At 46.8% G+C, this 21,563-nt stretch overlaps 1 protein-coding gene across 1 annotated transcript; it reads right to left on the reverse strand.

The window, feature by feature from the left end:
• Positions 1-3,481: 3,481 nt before the first annotated feature.
• On the reverse strand, positions 3,482-20,868 carry LOC128980538 (ornithine aminotransferase, mitochondrial). Its single transcript, XM_054399010.1, has 10 exons — positions 20,835-20,868; positions 16,877-17,103; positions 16,211-16,435; positions 16,006-16,101; positions 15,124-15,251; positions 12,944-13,066; positions 11,335-11,463; positions 9,984-10,097; positions 9,109-9,253; positions 3,482-3,830 (listed from the first exon to the last, which is right to left on the reverse strand). The coding sequence occupies exons 2-10, from the start codon at positions 17,073-17,075 to the stop codon at positions 3,670-3,672; spliced, it is 1,320 nt and encodes a 439-aa protein (XP_054254985.1). The 5' UTR covers positions 17,076-17,103; positions 20,835-20,868; the 3' UTR covers positions 3,482-3,669.
• Between the last annotated feature and the right edge of the window lie 695 nt (positions 20,869-21,563).

The following is a 21,563-nucleotide window of genomic DNA, read 5'->3' on the forward strand; positions in this document are numbered from 1 at the left end:
TTTGGTCTCACATATTTTCTTCCCACATTTCTGTGTCTACATTACATTAATTTATAAATTATTTTCAGCCTGGTCTCCAAGCTCAGCTTCTCTCAGGACTGCTTGGCTGAGCTATACACATGTGAGCAACACATGGAACAAGTACAAACCTGAGGCACTGAATCCTGGCACTGAGCAGGTAAGGGCACTTCAGTTGTCTGTGGGGCTTTTTGGTAATAAAAGCCCTGAGGAAAATTTCTAAGGCTAATTGAGCCCCAAGACAACAAAACTTGAGACTGACTTTAGAAGCACATTAGTTATACAAGCAGCTATGTTTGAGAGGTGTAAGCAGTGTCACTCAAAACTGGCCAGATCCCAGTTTGTGCTTGCTAGAAGACAGATGAAAAACACTTTCCATGATACAGTAAACTTTATGGCTGCCAGGTCACCACTGAGCCATGTCCCTCAGGACCACATCTAAATAGCTTCTAAACCCTTCCAGGGATGGTGCCTCCACCACAGCCCTGGGCAACCCGGGCCGGGCCTTGACTACCCTTTCAGGGAAGAAATTCTTCCTAACGTCCAACTTGAATTTCCCCTGGTGCAATCTGGGGCCATTTCCTCTTGTTCTATTGTTTGCTACTAGGAGAAGAGACTGACCCGCAGCTGGTGCCAGTCTCCTTTCAGAGAGTTGTAGAGAGCCAGAAGGTCTCCCTCCCAGCCTTCTTTTCTCCAGGCTGAACACCCTCAGCTGCTCCTCACCAGCCCTGTTCTCCAGACCCCTCACCAGCTTCCTTGCCCTTCCTCAGCCACACTCGAGCATCAAAACGTCCTTGTAGTGAGGGGCCCAAAACTGAACCCAGTATTTGAGGTGGAGTTTCACCAGTGAAAAGTACAGGAGGAACATCACCTGTTCTCCTCCTGCTCCTGCTGGCCAGACTATTTCTGACACAAGCCAGACTGCTGTTGGCCACCTTGGCACACCCTGGCTCATACCCAGCCAGCTGAATGCACTGACATGCACTTGTGCAGGACACAGGACTCATTCAGAGCCATCTCCTGAAGGCACAGCCTGTCCAGCATCACATCAATGCAACAGAAGAGAACCACCTGCCACTCTGCCTTGGCAAGGGCCCTGGCCACCTGCAGCATGTATCTAGGCTCTGAACATGCCAATGAGTTCTGGGGACTTCAACATCTTCAGTCCTGTTCCCAAATTCCTGAGCTGCTCAAGTAGGTTCTGAACACCCACCCCACAGAGATGGTTGTGACTGTGGGAACAAGGCAGAGCCAAGAGCAGCTGGGAGAACTTTCCCATTAAAACAGAGAGCTCATCCATTATCCTGACATTAAATAGGGGCAATTTAGGATGGCAGCTTTTGACTTGTCTACAGAAGGGCTATAAATATCCTAATTTCCATGAGCTTGCAAAGAAATTGGATTAATGAAGCAACCATAAGATGAATAAAAAGCCCAGAAATCAGTTGGCAATGGTCTGCTGTAGGAAAAGTTCTCATGTTCTGAGCAGTCTGGCCTCGAAAATCCACAATCTGAAAGTGGATTGTACCAGATTAGAGCTCAGATTGATAACCAGAAGTCAGAGAAATAGTCTCAGTAACAGAGAATGAAAGTCAGCAGAGCAGACCACAAGATTTTACATGCATGTAATTCATGCTTATTACACAGATAAAATATGGGGAAACAGCTTCAAAGCTGCTCTTCAAGAGTGTTTGCACCAAGGGGAGCCTGGGAGCAGAGGCTGGGAGATAAAGCTATCATGCTGCTGCAGGAAAACCAAACCACAACAGAGCAGCAGCGTGCAAAGCCACATGGACTTGTCCAGCTCTGCTCAGAATTAGTAAGGGCACAGGCAGAGCTGTGAGTCACAGAACAAGGGCTCCAGAAGATACCAGCTCTTAGGCAAGAATCAGAACTTCAGCTGGAGAAAGAGCAATGACTGAAAGAGGCACAGTAAACTTTATGTATGTCAGAGGCTGTTGCATAGAAGCTCCGTAATACTTGCTCTCTGTGGCCACCACAAATGGGCAGCAAGAGAGAGGTGGAGAACACGGCAGGAGAGGTGGAGAACACGGCAGGAGAGGTGGAGAACACGGCAGGAGAGGTCCTAGCAGCAATGACAGAGAAGCACTGAAACAGTCTTCTGTCCTGCAGCCCTCCCAGGCAATGAGGCACACAATGACATAGCTGCAGGGAACAGACCTGAGCATGTCCTTTGTCCTTGCAGGCCCATTATGCTACAGAAGTGAAGTTTTGGGTTGCTGAGGATTTTTGGAGGTTTACCTTTCAGTCTCTGAAGGGACTCCACAAACGCTGTTCACACTGCAGCTTCTTCTCAGTTATTTCCCTCCTTTCCCATCAGATTATGTAAGCACAGATTTCAGAAATACCAGACTTCCTAGGCAACATCTTTCCCTGTTTGCTCTTCTTCCTGGACCTAACAGTCACAGTTACACATCACCCTTTGCACCCTACTGACATCAGTCTCATCCACAAGCAGATGATTGCTCCTTTTGTCTCACCCAAAACAATGCAGAGTAAATGGTTCAGCGACCCCAGATTGATTCATTTCCACAAACTAAGTTGCCTCTAAAGTACCAGGGAATTATTTACCACTTCCAATTACAAACATGTGACTGCATTTCACCCCTATGCCTGGTACAGGGAACACTTTGCATTAAGAGTGATTAATTGGAGCTCAGGCTTGGCTAAAATCAGCTCAGTCAAGAAAGATGAGAAAACAACCTAGTGCAGGAGGAGCAGCCCAACTGCACACAGAACCCTCTGTGGCAGCATCCTGAGGTGTGATAGTGCAGAACTTGCCCTGTACAAAAGCACAGCAGAATTTTCCACACAGAGATTGATAGAAAACACAAAGGCAGCACTGGCAGTCCACTCTCCAGAACTGCAGCAGGTTTCTGTGGGGCTTGCTCGCTGGGAACCCACTGAATATCTCAGTTCCCATCAGCTTGTGTTTTGTTAAGGCAAGGCATCTTTTAATATGAACCTCCAGATTATAAAAGGCTGTATAGCAGTAAAACCATCTCTGTATGGGCAGATCTGTGTTACAGGATTGCAAAGCCAAGCACTGAGACCAGTCTGGAAAAGCACATCCCCTGCCCAGACACCAAAACACTGCACAGAGGGAAGGCAGCTGGGTGCGGACATTACCCAGCGTGACACTCACCGTGGCAGCCTGAACTCTGTCTAGCTAAAAATGGGAAATGAAATCCCATTTGACCCACAATGACAAGTCCTTCACTCTGCAGACACCACCCTGAGGAGCAAAAAAAACAAAATGTGATGTTTTGGAGTGATCTAAGAGTGCAGACCAGCCTCACTAAAATATACATAGCGCACTTTACGTTTTGGGCAAGAGTTCCAATCATTAAAGATTCCTACACATACCTCTCCTCAAACATTCTGACTTCACTGTTCTGTAGGTACAAGACTTGAACAGAACCTCATCACTTCATTTCCAAGTATTGCAAGACTGGGGATTCTTTATTTTCTTCAGAGCCATTATAATTTAAAGACATAGCTATGTTTTAAGAGTCAAATCTTCCTAGATAGAAGGACCGAGAGATGCTTGCTCCAAGAGCAGTCCTCCAGGACACACATTTCAGCACACCACCTTGGGTTGGTCAGCTGATATATTTTAAAGCCACACATTCAGAAAGACAGAATGGTCTTATGAATGATTTCGATGCACTCTCTGATTTCATCCTCCTTAATCACAAGTGGTGGTGCCAGCCGAATGGTGTCCCCATGTGTGGGTTTGGCCAGCAGTCCATTGTCACGCAGCCGCAGGCACACCTTCCAGGCATCATAGTCTGCAAGTGAAGGGAACAGGAAGAGAGCACAGAATCTCGGAATGAGTTGGGTTAGAAGGGACCTTTCAGATCATCCAGTTCCAACCCCACTGCCATGGGCTCCCACCAGCCCAGGTTGCTCAAGACCTCATCCAACCTGACCTTGAACACCTCCAGGGAAGACGCATCCACAGCCTTCCTGGGCAACCTGTTCCAGTGTCTCCCCACCCTCACTGGAAAGAATTTCTTCCTAATCTCCAGTTTGAGAGACAAACTGGACACCTCAGCCACTGTGGTCCTTCCACCTCCAAATACCTGCTCTACAGCCACCTGGTGGGGCCCACAACACTGCTAGTATAAAAATCTCTTTTGAAATTTTGGACAAAAATTAAAAAATAAAAATCACCAGGCTGGTGTGGGCAGGACACGTAGCTGAGGAGTCCTCTTAACTCGGGAAGCTTAGCACAGGAGCAGAACTTCGCTGTCCTGGGGCACTCCAGTTACCCAGTCAGCATAAAGCCATGAATTGTCCACTCTTTACCAACACCTTTTTCAAGGTCTGACTAGTTACTGGGGCTTTACCCAGCAGCAGCAGATGATTTTCAAAACTCCTCATACCCACAGCAGCAGCTGACATACGGTTGATTTTTGTTGTAAATGCCCTAAGGCTATGCTGCTCAGCCCTTTGACCCAGGACAACCAGAATTCAGATGACACTTACTCCACAGCAGAAGAAGTGTCATAGTTGCAGCACATGGAGCCAGGCTGTGAACTGTTTGGACTAGATCCTAAAGGTTGGACTTGGAAGACCTCAAAGGTCTTTTCCAACCCAAGCAGCATTATGGTTGTATGGTTTGCCACCTGGCAGTGAAAAGCTGAAGCAAATGAAGGGGGGGTGTGGGGGTGTGGTGGTGTCACTTCTGAGCAGCTCCCCAGAATTTGCAGTGAACATGCAAAATTGCTCCAAAGCTGCAGTCTGAAGGGACTCAGGAGTTTGCCTCCAGCGCACCAGATTTTGCTCCTTCACAGCTGAGTGCTTGTATAGATATGAGGCACTTGGTGCCATGGTCTAGTTGATCGCTGGGTGATCAATTGGACTGGATGATCTTGGAGGTCTCTTCCAACCTGGTTGATTCTACGATTCTATGATTCATGATTTAGTAATAAATTTAAAACAAGGGCCCATGCAAGGAGGAGGTCAGAGAACTTTGAGCAAGGTTACAGTTATGCCTGGACTCAAGCTTATCATGTCATGTCTTAAGAAACTACACCACCTCCCTGCAGCACCTTGTCACTTAGCACACGCATGACAATGAGTTCAAACTTGAACATAGAAGATTTCACCTCAACACGAGGAGAAACTTCTTTCCAGTGAGGGTGACAGAGCACTGGAACAGGCTCCCCAGCGGGGTTGTGGCGTCTCCTTCTCTGGAGACTTTCAAACCCCACCTGGATGCATTCCTGTGCAGACTACCCTAAGTGATGCTGCTCTGGCAGGGGGGTTGGACCTGATGATCTCTTGAAGTCCCTTCCAGCCTCTGATATACTGTGAGACTGTGATACTATGACAAAACTAATCGGCTGCTCTGGCTACTAAGCCAATTTCTGATGTAACTCAAGGTGTTAATCCCTAGAACCTTGTTCTCAGTCATTAGCTTTTTCCTTCCTTGTGCCTGCCTGTATTCACTGTACTCTTCTGTCTATTCTGGAACTATCCTCAGCCAATCCTTGCATCATCTGGCAGAATCTGGCTTTGTGGCCAGTTTTCCCCAGGTGAGGAGACAAAAGGCTCTGAGTTAAATTCACCATCAGTTTTGAATATTATAAAATCATAAAATAAATCAAGTAATTCAAGGCAAAACTGTCCAGACTTACTTAGTTTAAAAAAAACCAAACCCTATTTTTAATAGCACACAGTCAACTTGAGTGAGCTTTCAGTAGGTACCACAGGGCAATAGAATCATAGAATCAGTCAGGGTTGGAAGGGACCACAAGGATCATCCAGTTCCAACCCCCTTGCCATGGGCAGAGACACCTCACACCAGATCAAGCTGTCTAGATCCTCATCCAGCCTGGCCTTAAACACCTCCAGGGATGAGGCTTCCACCACCTCCCTGGACAACCCATTCCAGGCTCTCACCACTCTCATGGGGAAGAACTTCTTCTCACATCCAGTCTGAATCTCCCCACTTCCATCTTTGCTCCATTCCCCCCAGTCCTGTCACTACCTGATATTCTAAGAAGTCCCTCCCCAGCTTTCTTGTAGCCCACTCAGATACTGGAAGGCCACAAGAAGGTCACCTCAGAGCCTTCCCTTCTCCAGACTGAACAGCCCCAACTCTCTAAGTCTTTCCCCATAAGAGAGGTGCTCCAGCCCTCTGATCATAGAATCATAGAATCAACCAGGTTGGAAGAGACCTCCAAGATCATCTAGTCCAACCTATCACCCAGCCCTAAGCAATCAACCAGACCATGGCACTAAGTGCCTCATCCAGACTCCTCTTGAACATCTCCAGGGATGGTGACTCCACCACCTCCCTGGGCAGCCCATTCCAATGGGCAATCACCCTCTCTGGGAAGAACTTCCTCCTAACATCCAGCCTATACCTCCCCTGGCACAACTTGAGACTGTGTCCTCTTGTTCTGGTGCTGGTTGCCTGGGAGAAGAGACCAAGCCCCACCTGCCTACAACCTCCCCTCAGGTAGTTGTAGACAGCAATGGGGTCACCCTGAGCCTCCTCTTCTCCAGACTAAACACCCCCAGCTCCCTCAGCCTCTCCTCACAGGGCTGTGCTCCAGACCCCTCCCCAGCTTTGTTGCCCTTCTCTGGACATATTCCAGTACCTCAGTATCTCTCTTGAATTGAGGAGCCCAGAACTGGACACAGTACTCAAGGTGTGGCCTGACCAGTGCTGAGTACAGGGGAAGAATAGCCTCCCTTGTCCTGCTGGCCACACTATTCCTGATGCAGGCCAGGATGCCATTGGCTCTCCTGGATGCCTGGGCACACTGCTGGCTCATGTTCAGCCTACTGTCAATGAGCACCCCCAGGTCCCTCTCTGTCTGGCTGCTCTCCAGCCACTCTGACCCCAGCCTGTAGCACTGATTGGGGTTATTGTGGCCAAAGTGTAGAACCCTGCACTTAGCCTTGTTCAATCTCATCCCATTGGCCTCTGCCCACCCATCCAGCCTGTCCAGGTCCCTCTGCAGGGCCCTTCTACTCTCCAACAGATCAACACCTGCTCCTAACTTGGTGTCATCTGCAAACTTACTGATGATGGACTCAATTCCTTCATCTACATCATCAATAAAGACATTGAATAGGATAGGGCCCAGCACTGATCCCTGGGGGACACCACTAGTGACTGGCTGCCAACTGGATGTAGCACCATTCACCACCACTCTCTGGGCCCGGCTCTCCAGCCAGTTCTTGACCCATTTCAAAGAGAATCTGTCCAAACCATGAGCTGCCAGCTTTGCCAGGAGCTTCTTATGGCAGACAGTGTCAAAGGCTATGCTGAAGTCCAGGTAGACTACATCCACAGCCTGCCCTGTATTCACCAGGCAGCAACCTGATCATAAAAGCAGATCAGGTTGGTCAGGCAGGACCTGCTCCTCCTGAATCCATGCTGGCTGGGCCTGATCCCTTGACCATCTTGTAGGTTCTGTGTGATTGTACTCAGAATGACCTGTTCCATAACCTTGCCTGGCACCGAGGTCAGGCTGCCAGGTCTGTAATTTCCTGGTTCCTCTTTCAGGCCCTTTTTGTAGATGGGCATCACATTGGCCAGCCTCCAGTCATCAGGGACCTCACCTGTGAGCCAGGACTGCTGATAAATGATGGAGAGGGCCTTGGCCAGCTCACCTGCCAGCTCTCTCAGCACCCTAGGATGGATCCCAACAGGTCCCATGGACTTGTGAGGAGCCAGGTGGGTCAGCAGGTCCCTTACTGCTTCCTCCTGGATTACAGGGGGACTATACTGGTCCCAACTCCATCTGCCAGTTCAGGATTTATATCACCAGGCGATTGGCACCAGAAGTGAGAGCCCCTCAGGGGCTCGCCTCCCCGCCTCACTGGGTAAGTGAAAAAATGATCAGATCATCCTGGTGGCCCTTCTCTGGACACCTTCCAGCATGTCCAGAGCCCTCTTGTAATAGAGGCTCCATAACTGGACGCAGTACTCCAGGTGGGGTCTCAGCAGAGCTGAGCAGAGGGGAAGAATCACCTTCCTTGACCTGCTGGCCACACGTCTCTTGATGCAGCCCAGGATCTGGTTGGCTTTCTGGGCTGCAAGGGCACATTGACAGCTCATGTTGAGCTTCTCCTCCACCAGCACCCCCAAGTCCCTCTCCTCATGACTGCTCCCCAGCCAGTCACTGCCCAGCCTGCATTTGCGCTTGGGATTGCCTCGACCCAGATGCAGGACCTTGCTCTTGGTCTTGTTGAACCTCATGAGGTTGGCTTGTGCCCACCTCTCCAGCCTGTCCAGGTCCCTCTGGATGGACCTCTTCCCTCCAGCCTGTCTGCTGCACCATACAGCTTGGTGTCATCAGCAAATTGCTGAGGGTGCACTCAATGCCTCTGTCCATTGTCACCGACAAAGATATTGAACAAGACTGGTCCCAGGACTGAGCCCTGAGGGACTCCGCTTGTCCCTGGCCTCCACTGGGACATGGAGCCATTGACAGCCACTCTTTGGGTGCAGCCATCAAGCCAGTTCTTTATCCATCTTGTGGTCCACCCATCAAACCCATGTGTCACCAGTTTGGAGACCAGGATGTGGTGTGGCAGGCTTTGCTCAGGTCCAGGTCAATGACATCAGTTGCTGGCCCCTCATCTATTAATGTTGTCACCTGTTCATAGAAGGCTACCAGGTTTGTCAGGCAGGATTTGCCCTTGGTAAACCCATGTTGACTGTACCCAATCACCTCTTCATTATTCTTCTGTCTCAGCAGTACCTCCAGGAGGATCTGCTCCATGATCTTACCGGGCACAGAGGTGTGACTGCCTGGCCTGTAGTTCCCTGGTTCTTCCTTCTTCCCCTTTTTGAAAATGGGAGTAATATTTCCCCTTTTCCAGTCACTGGGGACTTCCCCAGACTGCCGGGACTTTTGGAATATAATAGAGAGGGCTTTAGCAACCTCCTCTGCCAGTTCTCTCAGTACCCGTGGGTGTATCCCCCCCAATAGCCAAGATCTGCACCCAAACATGATGCCCAAAATCCATCTCCTTACTCAAGACCCTTTCAGCTCAAGTTGGTAGTGTCTTTCCATGCTGCAGCTGACTGTGTGTCCTCACCTTTGGTTTCCCGGATGACAATGGCATTTAGCAGCCCTCTGCCTCTCACAGATGTCACAATGTCTGACGGTGTCTTCATCAACTCGTTTCTTAGAATGGTACCCATTACTTCTGCATTTTTAGCCAACTCTTCTTCCTCAGTCACCTAAAGGGAAGCCAGACCTACAGTCAGGTGGAGGGAATTGCATGGTTCTGTGTCCCATGCTGGAAGGGATGATCAATGACAGCAATGACACAAAGCCTGTGGTGGCTGCATACCCAAGCAGATTAGTTCAAGCCTTCACTCGTTCCTGTTTACAGCAAACATTAATCTCTTGGAATCTTTATCCTCAATTAACTGCTTTTCATTTGCCATTATTTACAAGTAGCTGGTAAACCTCTGAAGACTCTTAGTGTGTGCAGCTGCACACACTGGGTAATGCTGAGGCTTTGAGTGACTTGCATGACATGTAGTCAGTTATGCAGTCACAGAATAATTGAAAGAGGGAATCTGGACAAGAATTTTCAAGCTGCTGTTTGAGCTCTCTATTAAGCTCACGGCAACCTCTGCAATATCAGATAGAAAATAAGCCATTTAAGAATGTCTTTGTGAAATCAGTGAAACTATTCTATTGAACTAACATCAGTGCCTTTAAACCTCTCCTGGCTTAGTTTTGGTTTGTCACTTAAGACACTAAGACCCTAAGAACACAGAAATTAGGACTTAAGAATTTGTTTTGTGATCTGTGCAAACAGTTAACCACCAATAATTTTCCACTCTTACTTAGAGCCAGATTTCTACTCATAGCATAAAAAACATCATCCCTTCAAGCAGAGCCCATGCCAGTGTGACACCTTTTTCCTTTGGGATCCAATTTCCACTCCCGGACACAAACCTCCAGTGCTGCTATCGCCACGCGGCAGGCTAAGGGATTTCCTCCATACGTGGAGCCATGTTCACCAGGCTTGATGGTCAGCATCACTTCATCATCACACAGGACTGCTGAGATCTGAAACAGCAAGGTCAGACAGGATGTTTACATACATATTCATAGAATCATAGAATCAACCAGGTTGGAAGAGACCTCTAAGATCATCCAGTCCAACTGATCACCCAACACCATCCAATCAACTCAACCATGGCACTGGGTGCCTCATCCAATCTTATTTTAAACACTTCCAGGGATGGTGACTCCAACACCTCCCTGGGCAGCACATCCCAATGGCCAACCTCTGTGTCTGGGAAGAATTTCTTCCTCACATCCAGCCCAAACCTCCCCTGGTGCAGCTTGAGACTGTCCTCTCCTTCTGTAACTGGTTGCCTGGGAGAGCAATAAACTCAAGTATCTGTGAAGCAAGTTTTGCCCAGGACTGAGGAAAGGATCACTTCCTGCCTACAGTGGTAAATCACATTTCCATTGTCAGCTCTGCCTAGAGGAGAGCTTACTGACAGTCACAGAGCAGCTTAATCCCTTAAACACACTGAGCTGTGCTGCTAACACAGCAGCTAACTTCAGCTGAGGGGCATTTCTCCAAACTGAGCATTATTTCAAGAGTTTAAGCTTCAGCACTCTTTTTAACAACTCAGAAACACCTTTAATCAGCCAAGATAGTCCAAGGCACGTTGTAATTCCCAGACTAATTATCAGGAATTTAAGTCACTCTAAGAGGATAAAATCAGTCATGTGGGCAAGCCAAACAAGTGAAATATTGCCAGTTGCTCAGAAATTGCTTTATTTTGTTGCACATCAGGGGTTCTCTTGCCCTTCACAGAATTCATCTAGAAATTAATCACAGCAAGACTGTAATAAACTGCTCTCCAGAGAGTGGACAAAAGACTAACCAGTAAATCCAGAATGAAAGGCTGACCATTGGACACTTATTTTCCTGGTAGGATAATATCAAACTTTATTCAACTGACAAGGGCTAAAACACCTAAAAATCACCAGCCTAAGAGGATGGTACGTAGCAACCTGACACCCTAACAAGTCAAGTATCAGCTTAGAAAGTTCAGGACACTAACAGAGCCATTTCAGCTCTAAATGCAGTATTACATATTGCATTATTTTTTTTTTTTTATGTATCTCCCACAGGTTGGACTATCTGGGTCATAAATCCTAGTTAGTTTTGTAAATATCAATTTCCAAGCATAACAAACATTCAATTTATTTTTCCTTCCCTTGGTAGGCTTTCAGTGTTAATTACTTAAAAATCACAATTCAACACAAATATTTTGTTGTTACTCACAGGATATAAGCCACCAGAAAGGGCCTTTCCAAGAAGAACTAGATCAGGTCTCACATTTTCATGGTCAACAGCTAGCATCTTCCCTGTTCTGGCTAAACCAGTCTGCACTTCATCAGCAATAAACAGGACCTTTATCGAGATAAAAAGGAAGAAAAATCCATATGTAACAGCACAACTTTTGTTCTCATTGCCAGCTCCATTCAAACCACATAGTAGAACTGCACACAGGAAGTGAAAGACGTTCCAGCTGCATTACACTGAGGACACCAAAGTACTTCCTTTACCTCCTCTACACCTCCTGCAGGCATATATTCTGTGAAATGTCAAAGCACTGACACATGACCATGCTGCCCCCCTCCACAATACCTTCAGCACCTTCTCTTCTGTTTAAGGCAGGCTGCACAGAAGTCGCAGTACAGCCAGCCACAATCTATCTGCAGTGCAACAAGGAGTGGGAATTCCAAAACGTTAGGGTTTGTCCACCTTTACTCCCATGGCATTGTTGGTACATTGATCTTCGGAAGCTTCTGAAAAATACCACTTTAGCAACGCTGCAGGTTTGGTAGCATGATGTCTAAATGTCTAAATAACTTTGATAACCTAAATCTAAGTCTTTGATCTTGTTCTCCTAGGCTGCACTATTATCAAACACTACTATTTGTAAGGCAGCTCCTATTTTTTCTGAGGTATCACAGTAATAATGAAGGCAGCTTTAGTAATCAGATGTCAATAGCTTCCTCTGAAGGAACAGAAGAAATCACAGGCAGGTCTTGTGAATAAAGAATTCTGTTGGAACGGAGACCACTGCTTTTTAAATCAGACAGACAACACCAAGGGAATAAAAAGCTGCAAATTGGCAGACTTCTTTTTGTTGTTTTTCATGACACTTACAGAGTGTAGTGAAGAGTGGAAGAGGCTGGCCACACTGGTTCTGGAATAAGATATATGAACATCTTCTTACCCCTCCACAGACAGAATGCCAATCTAACTCAGTGTGTCTTCACTAGCACTGAACAGGCATAATTTCAAAGCTAAAGCACTCCATTTTCAAAGCTAAACACTTCTTAGCAGAACTCAGGCAGGATATAATATTGAGCACAGGAGTCAGAGATGTGGTATGAAACAGACTCTGAGAAAATGCTGAACAAAAGAAAAAAGCTGTAACCTTTGCTCTTCAGAGGTCTTCAAAGAACATTCATAAGCATATGAACACTTCCTGAGTCTCATTACTGTTACTAACTCCTGACAGCACTTCTACACTCCAGCAACAAGGTCCCTTGACAGGTAAAACCACTGCAGTAATTGGCTTCCAACCCAAGAACCTTAGCATGTGAAAAAGAAATTAAAACTTAAATTAAAATTAAATGCAGTTTCAAGAACATGCACTAGAAACTGGAAATGGTAACAGCAGTAAGAAACAGTGAAAAATGTGCCCTCAGTACTTCCTGGAGAGGTGTATTCAGGAAAGACAAGAAGTACCCCTAACCTATTGAAAAGGAAATGATTCAATAGAGCATGAAGTCCTGTACCCTGCACACCAGGATGATCTCACATGCCAGTCAGCACAGTGTGCAATGTTTAAACTCCCTTGGCACAGCCAGCTCCTTACATTGTGCTTTATGCAGAGCTCCCGCACTCCTGTCAGGTAACCTTGGTCAGGAACAATCACCCCTGCTTCACCTTGAATTGGTTCAACCATGAAAGCTGCTACATTGGGATCTTGAAGGGCCCGCTGTGGAAACAGGAACAGGAGAGACAAAACAGGTCCACTTCAGAAACTCACAGATTCACAGAATGCTTTGGCTTGGAACAGACCCTTAGAGCTCATCTAGTTCCAACCCTCCGGCCACGGCCAGGGATACCTCCCACTAGACCAGGTTGCTCAAGGCTCCATTCAACCTGGCTTTGAAAACCTCCAGGGTTGCAGTGTCCACAACTTCTCCAGGCAACCTTTTCCAGTGCCTCACCACTGTAGAGTTTCTTTCTAATGTCTAACCTAAATCAAGCTTCTTCCGGTTTGAAGCCATTGTCCCTCATCCGGTCACTACAAACATTTGCCAAGAGTCTCTCCCCAAGCTCTCCTGTAGCCCCTTTGGGTACTGGAAGGCTGCTCTGAGGTATCCCCAGAGCCTTCTCTTCTCCAGGCTGAACAACCCTGACTCTGTCAATCTGTCTTCACAGCAGAGGTGCTCTAGCCTCTGATCATCTTCATGGTCTCCTCTGGACCTGCTGTAACAGTTCCATGTCCTCCTCCTGTTGGGGGCTCCAGAGATGGACATAGTACTTTAGCTGGGGTCTCAAACTACAGAGATGAATGTGTAGTAGAACCTAGGTCTAGCCCTGGTGTTCCACCTCAAATGATGGTAAGAGCGTTCATGTCAGACAGCTCTCCCCAAGTGCCATTTTGGTTCTAGCACAGGAGCCAAGGTCACTATTTGCCTTGAAAAATCAGCTGCTGTGCTTGTTTGGGAAATTACAAACTGAAAAAGAGCAAACCCAGACAGATTATCAGATTAGTCCCTAAATTACCTCAGAAATAAGACTCAGTTTTGCATTACCCCACACAAGACAAACACTTGCTCAACACTTCTCCAGTACACCTCAGGCAAAAAGGAATGGAACCTCTTCAGAACAGTTTTGTCATGTTAAAGCAAAGTCCACAGCTATATTCTTGTGCCATCAAGTTCTAAAAGGTTTAGCAGTCCACAAGACTCAAGAGATGTAATGATTGCCTGCTTTTCTCAGCATTGCCCCATAAACAGGAGATTCAGTTATCAGTCTGATGGATGTGGGTCTGAGTTTCAGGTCTCCAGAGCACACTCAAAGCCTCAATAAAGTTGGCTGAGAGCCACTAAATACTTAGAGGTCTTTCACAATGGGCAGCCTTACGTAGGTTCAAATCTGAGCAAGCTTTTCTGTGCTGCATGTCTAATATGCTGAGACTTTTGTTTCCTTTAACCAAACTCCTAGGAGGCAAACATCTCTGTCTTATATATTGTTCAATTTCCCAGCCAACTCATGTCCTAAGCAGACTCAACAGGCACAGAGGAGTAACCAGGCTGTCACTCATGAAGATGATGTACCCAGATGATGGAATGCAATGTTCCCAGTGCTTCAGGACTATCTGTGTCTGGTTGGAACCCCCTTTCCTCCCAGGTCCCAAGTCCAGCACCCTATGGCTGCCACCAAGCGCCATGTACCCTTTTAACCCTAAGACCACATTGCGAAGGTGGGAAACTTTTAAGGCCCATCAAAGTGAACTCTCCCCAGCATCTTGTCAGATGCATCTGAGAAGCCCAGGGACATGCAGAATCACAAGTGTTTCAGTAGCTAAGTGAAACACCAGGCTAGCATTACTTTAACAGTGCTGTGAAACTGGGAAGAGTTGTTTGTGGCTGCTGTTAATCCCAGTCACCTGGTCAGTGAAGGATGCACAGCATTTCTGAGAGCAGTAGGCAAAGATATTGGCTTCAGAATCCTGACTTTGGAATGCATGCAACTGATCGGAACTCCCTTAGAGTGTATCTGCTGTTCTTCATTTGTACCCTGAACTTTTCAGGCACTGTGGTTTTCCTTTTACATCCTGAAGCAAAACTGGAAATCAAAACCAAAAATTTACCCACATTTCCTACACATAATTGTAACAGATATATTCCTTACATGCTTAGATACAGAAAACATAACATCGAAGCACATTTCAAAAGAAAAGCTTTCCATTTTCCTGCTTGCTAGCTGGCAAAGAATTACAATAGAATTATTTCTTGCAAGAGAACAAAGGTCATCAAATACCTCAAGAGCTGGTAGGTCATTGTATGGGATCACTTCAAAACCTGGCATAAAGGGTCCAAAGCCATCATAGCTGGATGGGTCAGTAGAACTAGAGATAGCAGACATGGTTCTGCCCCAGAAGTTGCCAGCTTAAAATAAATAAAAAGTATAAAGAAGGAGGATGTTACAAAGCTGACTAAGAGCCAGAACAGTGCATAGGACATTACACTTTACATTTGACAAAGCATTTTAAGAGTTGTCTAACACCAGCATGTTAGCATCATTCTGCTAACTGTTGGCATTTTACATCGATGCCACAATTACCTTGTCCTGCTAAATAAAAAGCACATATTAAAACAAAATTATACTGTAAGTCCTGGCAAGGATACAAAATAATTTCCATAAGCTTTGTTTACCGAAAAATTGAAAATAACCCAGGAAGAGAAAATCTTCTTAAGGAAGATACACAGCTTGTATATAAATGCCACTCATTAAATGCAGGGAAAAGAAAGTTACCACCACCCAGAATTTAAGTCCTAAAAATAAGGCTGACAGTAAGCCCAAACCAAAAGATATACCAAACTTTATGATATGGAAGGAGGCACTTGGTGACCCTTAAGGCCCTGCAAGGCTGCTGTAGCCACAACAGTAGTTTTTTAACAGCACCACCAACTGCAGATATGTGAGTACAACAGAATCTGCTAACAGGCTGAGAGATCACATTATTAAAGTGTCAAAGGTTACAGAGACCATCCACAGACTTGCCTCAGGAAAAAAAATCTAAAACGTTAGGAATATTGCAAAGTTGTGGCTCCAGCTACAGGAGAAAAGAGACAGCTACAGCCAGCATCCAGAGCTCTCATCCCCCTCAACACCTCAACTCATGACACACATTTTACATACCTGCAAAAATGATCTTTGCTTTGTATTTTGGAATTCCTTTCACAGTGTATGCCCACTTCCGAGCCAACTTGCAGGCAGTTTCTCCAGCCTCCACTCCTAAAACACACAGCAGGGCATGAGACAGGCCAGTGATGCAGCACCTAATGTCACAAACCCCGTGAATCGCAGCAACAAGAAATGAAGGGAAACAAAATTACTTTAGTACCTGTGTTCATTGGAAGAACTTTGTTGTAATTGAACATTTTGGTGATATATTCCTCATACTCTCCAAGAGCATCGTTGTAGAATGCTCTGGATGTCAGAGTCAGTTTCTCAGACTGAGCCTTCAGAGCATTCACGATCTTTGGGTGGCAGTGGCCTTGATTAACAGCACTGTAAGCACTCAGGAAGTCAAAATACTTTCTGCCTTCAACATCCCAGACATAAACACCTGGGAAAACAAGGGGGTGGTCAATGCACAAAATAAAAGGCAGCATGAGACAGTACTAAATGGTACAGGCTAAGAGCTCCAGCACAGCCTGGTCAAATATGAATACAGTTCTTGCTCTTCCATAGGGCACAGCATTAAGAACAGTGTGACCAGAAGATTGAGGGAGCTTCTCCTCCCGCTCTGCTTTGCCATGCCCTAGTAAGGTCACATCTGGCATATTGTGTCCAGTTCTGAGCTCCCCAGTTCAAGAGAAATATGCTTAATGATCCAGCTCTCTCACAAGCAATTAGTTGTCTTCATTTAATTAGTTATCTCAGTCCCACCCAACCCATCCCCCCCTAAATCCCAAAGGTTTAGAAATTGGTTGTCAAAACCATTATGCTGTGATCCCACCTGCACACACACACATCTACCCCACCCAGAGAAATCTGAACAAAATACCTTTTCCTTTTTCCAGTGCAACAGGTAGTGGGTGGTAATTGTGGGCACCATATTTAGCCTCACGTTCAAATATGAACTCAGAGGTTGGAGATCCCTGGGTGTTTTTTTTAGGAGCAACTGAGGCAGCAGAACTCAAGGAAGCATGAACAGCTCGACAGAGAGCAGCGACGCTTTGAGAGCGGGTCAGCTTGGAAAACATTATGGACTTTAGGTATGTTGTTACAGGTCTGGGGAGAGAAAAACAAAGTTAGTTAATAATTAGCATTGAGAATACTTCAGAAGAAATGTGGGTTTACTGCCAGGATTGCAGGTTTCTCAACTTGTTTCACAACTCAATCAAGAAGGTCTATATGAAATATACCTGAAAGTGGTATTAACTAATGGTATTTTTTTCTTCCATTTTAATGTTCACACACAGCACCAGAAAGAAAACCAAACTATGAGACTCACTAAATGTAAGAACTAGTCCCATCATTTTTCCTAGAAGTGTTCCTTTTGCATTGTGTCTTAAATCCGCACTAGATTTATTAATCTAAACTGCAATGAGAAGGTCAACTTCATCAAACTTCTTATGCCATGGAAATGTCTTTTGTCTAGCAAAGATTTCTGTAGGACAAATCCTGTCACAAAATCATAAAGTAAATAAAATATTGATGTTATAGTAATATAAATGATATACTATCATTTATTTATACTCTATTATAACAGTATATCCTTATTACAGAATGGCCCAGGTTGGAAGGGACCTTGGAGATCATCTACTCCAACCTCCCAGCCATGGGCAGGGATGCCTCTCAACCAGACCTAGCTGGTCAAAGCCTCAGGACGTGGTTGCCCAAGTCTCAGTAATATTTATACACAAACAAATAACACAATACTGGGAAGAAGCATCTGACCCAAAGAATGGTTAGCTGATGATATAATCGAATTTGATAGCTGATTTATTTGTTTTTACTGAAGCCTGCTTTACGAAGCACAACTTGTGATTTTTTTATCACAGAATCATAGAATGTTGGTGTTGGAAGAGGCCTTTAAGGCAATCCAGGCTGCTGCTGGTTTAGCATAAAACTGCATTCTTGATATTGAAATGTCATCTACACATCAAGCATTCACATCAAGCATTTCCCAGAGAAGGGAAACTGAGTTGGTGTTTTAAAAGCTGTTCAAGCAAGCTCTTCTCACAGCTCCAAGCACTGGAAACAGCAGAGAGCCACCAAGGAAAAAGGGACCTCTTCAGCAAGGCCAGGAGTTAAGGGCAAGATGAGTTCTGCTGACACATTTGGTTGCTCTTCTCCCTAGTCTCAGGAGATAGGATAAGAGCAAATGGCCTAAAATTGCGCCAGGGGAGGGTTAGGTTGGAGATGAGGAAACATTTCTTGACTGTAAGAAAGTCATGCATTGGAACAGGCTGCCCAGGGAGGTGGTGGAACCACCGTGCCTGAAGGTGTTCAAGAAATGTGTAGGCATGGCACTTGGGGATATGGTTTGGTGGGCATGGTGGCTCTGGGTTGACAGGTGGACTCGATGATCCTAAAGGGCTTTTCCAACCAACACAATTCCATGACTCTACGAGCTCCCAAAGCTCAAGTTACTGGTATTGCAGAACATCACCCTTACAAACTGGCAAAGGGTACAAGCCCTAAAGGAAGATCACAGAATGCCAGGTTGGAATGGACCCCAAGGATCATCTGGTCCAACCTTTCCAGGTAATAGCATAGTTGAAATCAGCTGACCCAGCAGACTACAGATTACAGTGACTCTGATTATCAAATGCAACCTCCTTTGCAACATCCTCAATAGCAAACTGAAGAGCAAAGTAACCTTGACACTACTGCACTACCTAATGACAAAAGCACACTGCAAAACTTAACCAAAATACATTTACTAAGTGTGAGTACACAGGGATGGCCTACACAAAGAAGTTATTTCATGCTGCTTGCAGAGACAGAAATATTAAGTCATGTATTTATTCTAAATTTCTTTTGGAAAACGTCTGCACACTGGATGTGGCCCTCAGACAGGAATTTCTTTCAGCAAATTCCTCAGATATTAAGGAAAAACTTCTTTCCTGTGAGGGTGCCAGAGCTCTGGAGGGCCAGAGCCCTGGAACAGGCTGCCCAGAGAGGTTGTGGAGTCTCCTCCTCTGGACAAATTCTGAACCCACCTGGACATTGTGATCCTGGGCAGGCTGCTGTGAGTGACCTCGCTTTAGCAGGGGGCTTGGACTGGGTGATCTCCAGAGATCCCTTCCAACCCTCACCATGCTGGGATTCTGTGATCACATGACGGTTTCTCATTTCTAAGCAGAACCAGAAGATAATTTTCTGCATCTAACAAAACCAGCTATCAAAATCCAAGTCTTCAGGAAGAGTCCATAGTCTCCATTCCACCAAGAGATGAACTGCAGCTTCACAGCTCTGGGCATTTTACCAGCTACCATGAATGCCATTAAATATTAGCCATTTGTGTGCATACCTTTCAAGACTGTTATTCAATGATTATGCAAATAAAAAAGACAAATAGCTCTCTGACAAAAAAAAAAAAAAATTGGCAGAGGGTCAGCTCAGCTGGGACACTGGCTTCACTGCTAACATTGAACTGGTCTGTGACACGCTGCCCCCTCCACAGCAGAGCAGCTAATACTGTAACTAGTTTGGAGATTTCCCAGAAATGAAAGCTGTATAGAAATGAAACTCTCATCTGCCCTGTATCAATAACCTACCCTCCTGCATGAAGAATAACAGACCACAAATCTGAGGTTCTTTTACATCTCTCAAGTTAGAAAATATTAATCAGAAACTTCTACAAGAGCTTTCCCTTTGGTGAGGAAAAATGTCTTGAAACTACTAGTGGGGGCCTCATCATTTCAGCTGAGGTGTGGGAGCTTAGATGAAGGGGAGCTGAGTAAAGCTAAGAATTATGGATGCATCTGGAGTTAAAAGGTGAAGAAAAATTTGGGTTTGATGATCAGCAAAACAAGATGAAGGGAAATTTCAACAAAAAAGAGGGGCACAGTAAGGGGGAAAAACATGTTTGAAAAAAACCCAATCTTATAATTGCTGTGAGGAAGTGAGAAATACAATCATGCCCTCCACCCTGCAGTACCAGAATCAGAAGCCTGAGTATTTCAGCAAGTGGAAAATGTCTTGCATCAGAATCTAAAAGCTACTCAAAACATACTTAACAACTTTGCTCAGCTGTTGAGCAAGAATATCCAGACAAGAGCACTGTGCGTGCAGACCTGATAGCTCAGTTGAGCAGTTGTGGTACCTGATCCCTCACATACACTGCAGTACATCCCAAGGGAAACAGCACGGATCATCCCTGCCATGAAGAGCCCAAGCCACGCTGCAGCCTTTACCAATTGAATTCGGAGGGGGTGAAAGTTCAAAAAAAACAAGCTACAACAGGAGGGGCATCACTCTAGGCACGCCAAAGGACCTTTTCAGAGTAGCACACCTGCCGACACAGGTCAGGACCTAGACTGGCAGACAAGAAAGAACCAGAAACCCAGCAGTGAAATACCTGAACCCTCTCCCCGTCCCCCGGCCAAGGCCACTGCAAAGGCCAAGATGGTCTTCTGGACGAGAGCAGTGCTGACAACAGGCACAGACAGGTAGACTGCCCACCCCTCGGGGACGCCCCCGCTGCCACATCCCCACTCCCCGCACAGCAAGACCGCTTGAAGGGGGAGGGCGGGCAGGCAGCAGCCCAGGTCCGGCTCCACAGCCGGTCTGGCCCTCTCCTCGGCCCGGCGCTCTCGGTCCCACCGCAGAGAGCAGCCGCCATGGGGCAGCCCGATTCCTCCTGTTTCCCTTGGCGACGGGGCCTGTTGCGGCCTTGCCCGCAAAACCACTGTCCCGCCGCCGCGGCGGGCCGGAGCCTGGGGCAAGATAGCACCGCAGGAAGCAGGGATCTCTCCCGTGGGCTGCGCCGGGTCGTCCCGGCCGCGTCGTACCTGCCGCCTGCCGCTGCTGCTTTCCGGCCCGGAGCCCGCGGCGAAAAGGAGGCGGCTCTCCGCAGCTGTCACCGCTCCTCCCCTCGGTCCGCCCCGCCCCGCCCCTGCCTGCCTGACGTCCCGCCGCTACCGCCTCTGATTGGCTAGAGATAATGATTGGCAGCTCCACCCTCACGCAGCATCCACTCCCAGAGCCACATCATCGGCCCGCCCACCCCCGGACACGTCTAATTGGTCAGACAACTTCCGACTAGCCAATCAGAATGCGAGGCTGGCACACCTCCCGCGCCGAGGTAGCGCCCAGGCAGCCCCTGGCTCGCCGTCCTCGGAGCCGCGCCCTCCGCTCTGCCGCTTTCCTCAGGCTGGAGGGTCCCCGTTCGGGAGGGCTCGCTCCCTTCTGCCGAACCGCGGCCAAAATTTACAGCTGTAGAAATTACACCCGCTCCCCTCGGTGGGCTGAAGTACGCGGCCCTCCTGGCTCTGCGAGCCAAGCCGAGTCCCCCTGCCGGGCGTCACTGCCCAGCCGGCTTCACTGTAGTCGGATCCTGGCCACACTTGCCCCAGTCTAGGAAGCTGCTGTTGAAAAGGGCAAACATGAGTAAAGTTTGAGAGGGACCGGTAAGAAATTAATGGTAAATTTAAGGGTTTAGGATGGTTGTAGGAGAGGTTACAGCATATTTTCCAGTACTTACTGGGGACTTTATCAGGGAGCGTAGAGATAAGGCAAAG

The sequence above is a fragment of the Indicator indicator genome, unplaced genomic scaffold (assembly GCF_027791375.1).
Source record: "Indicator indicator isolate 239-I01 unplaced genomic scaffold, UM_Iind_1.1 iindUn_scaffold_249, whole genome shotgun sequence".
In the NCBI taxonomy this organism is placed as follows: Eukaryota; Metazoa; Chordata; class Aves; order Piciformes; family Indicatoridae; genus Indicator; species Indicator indicator.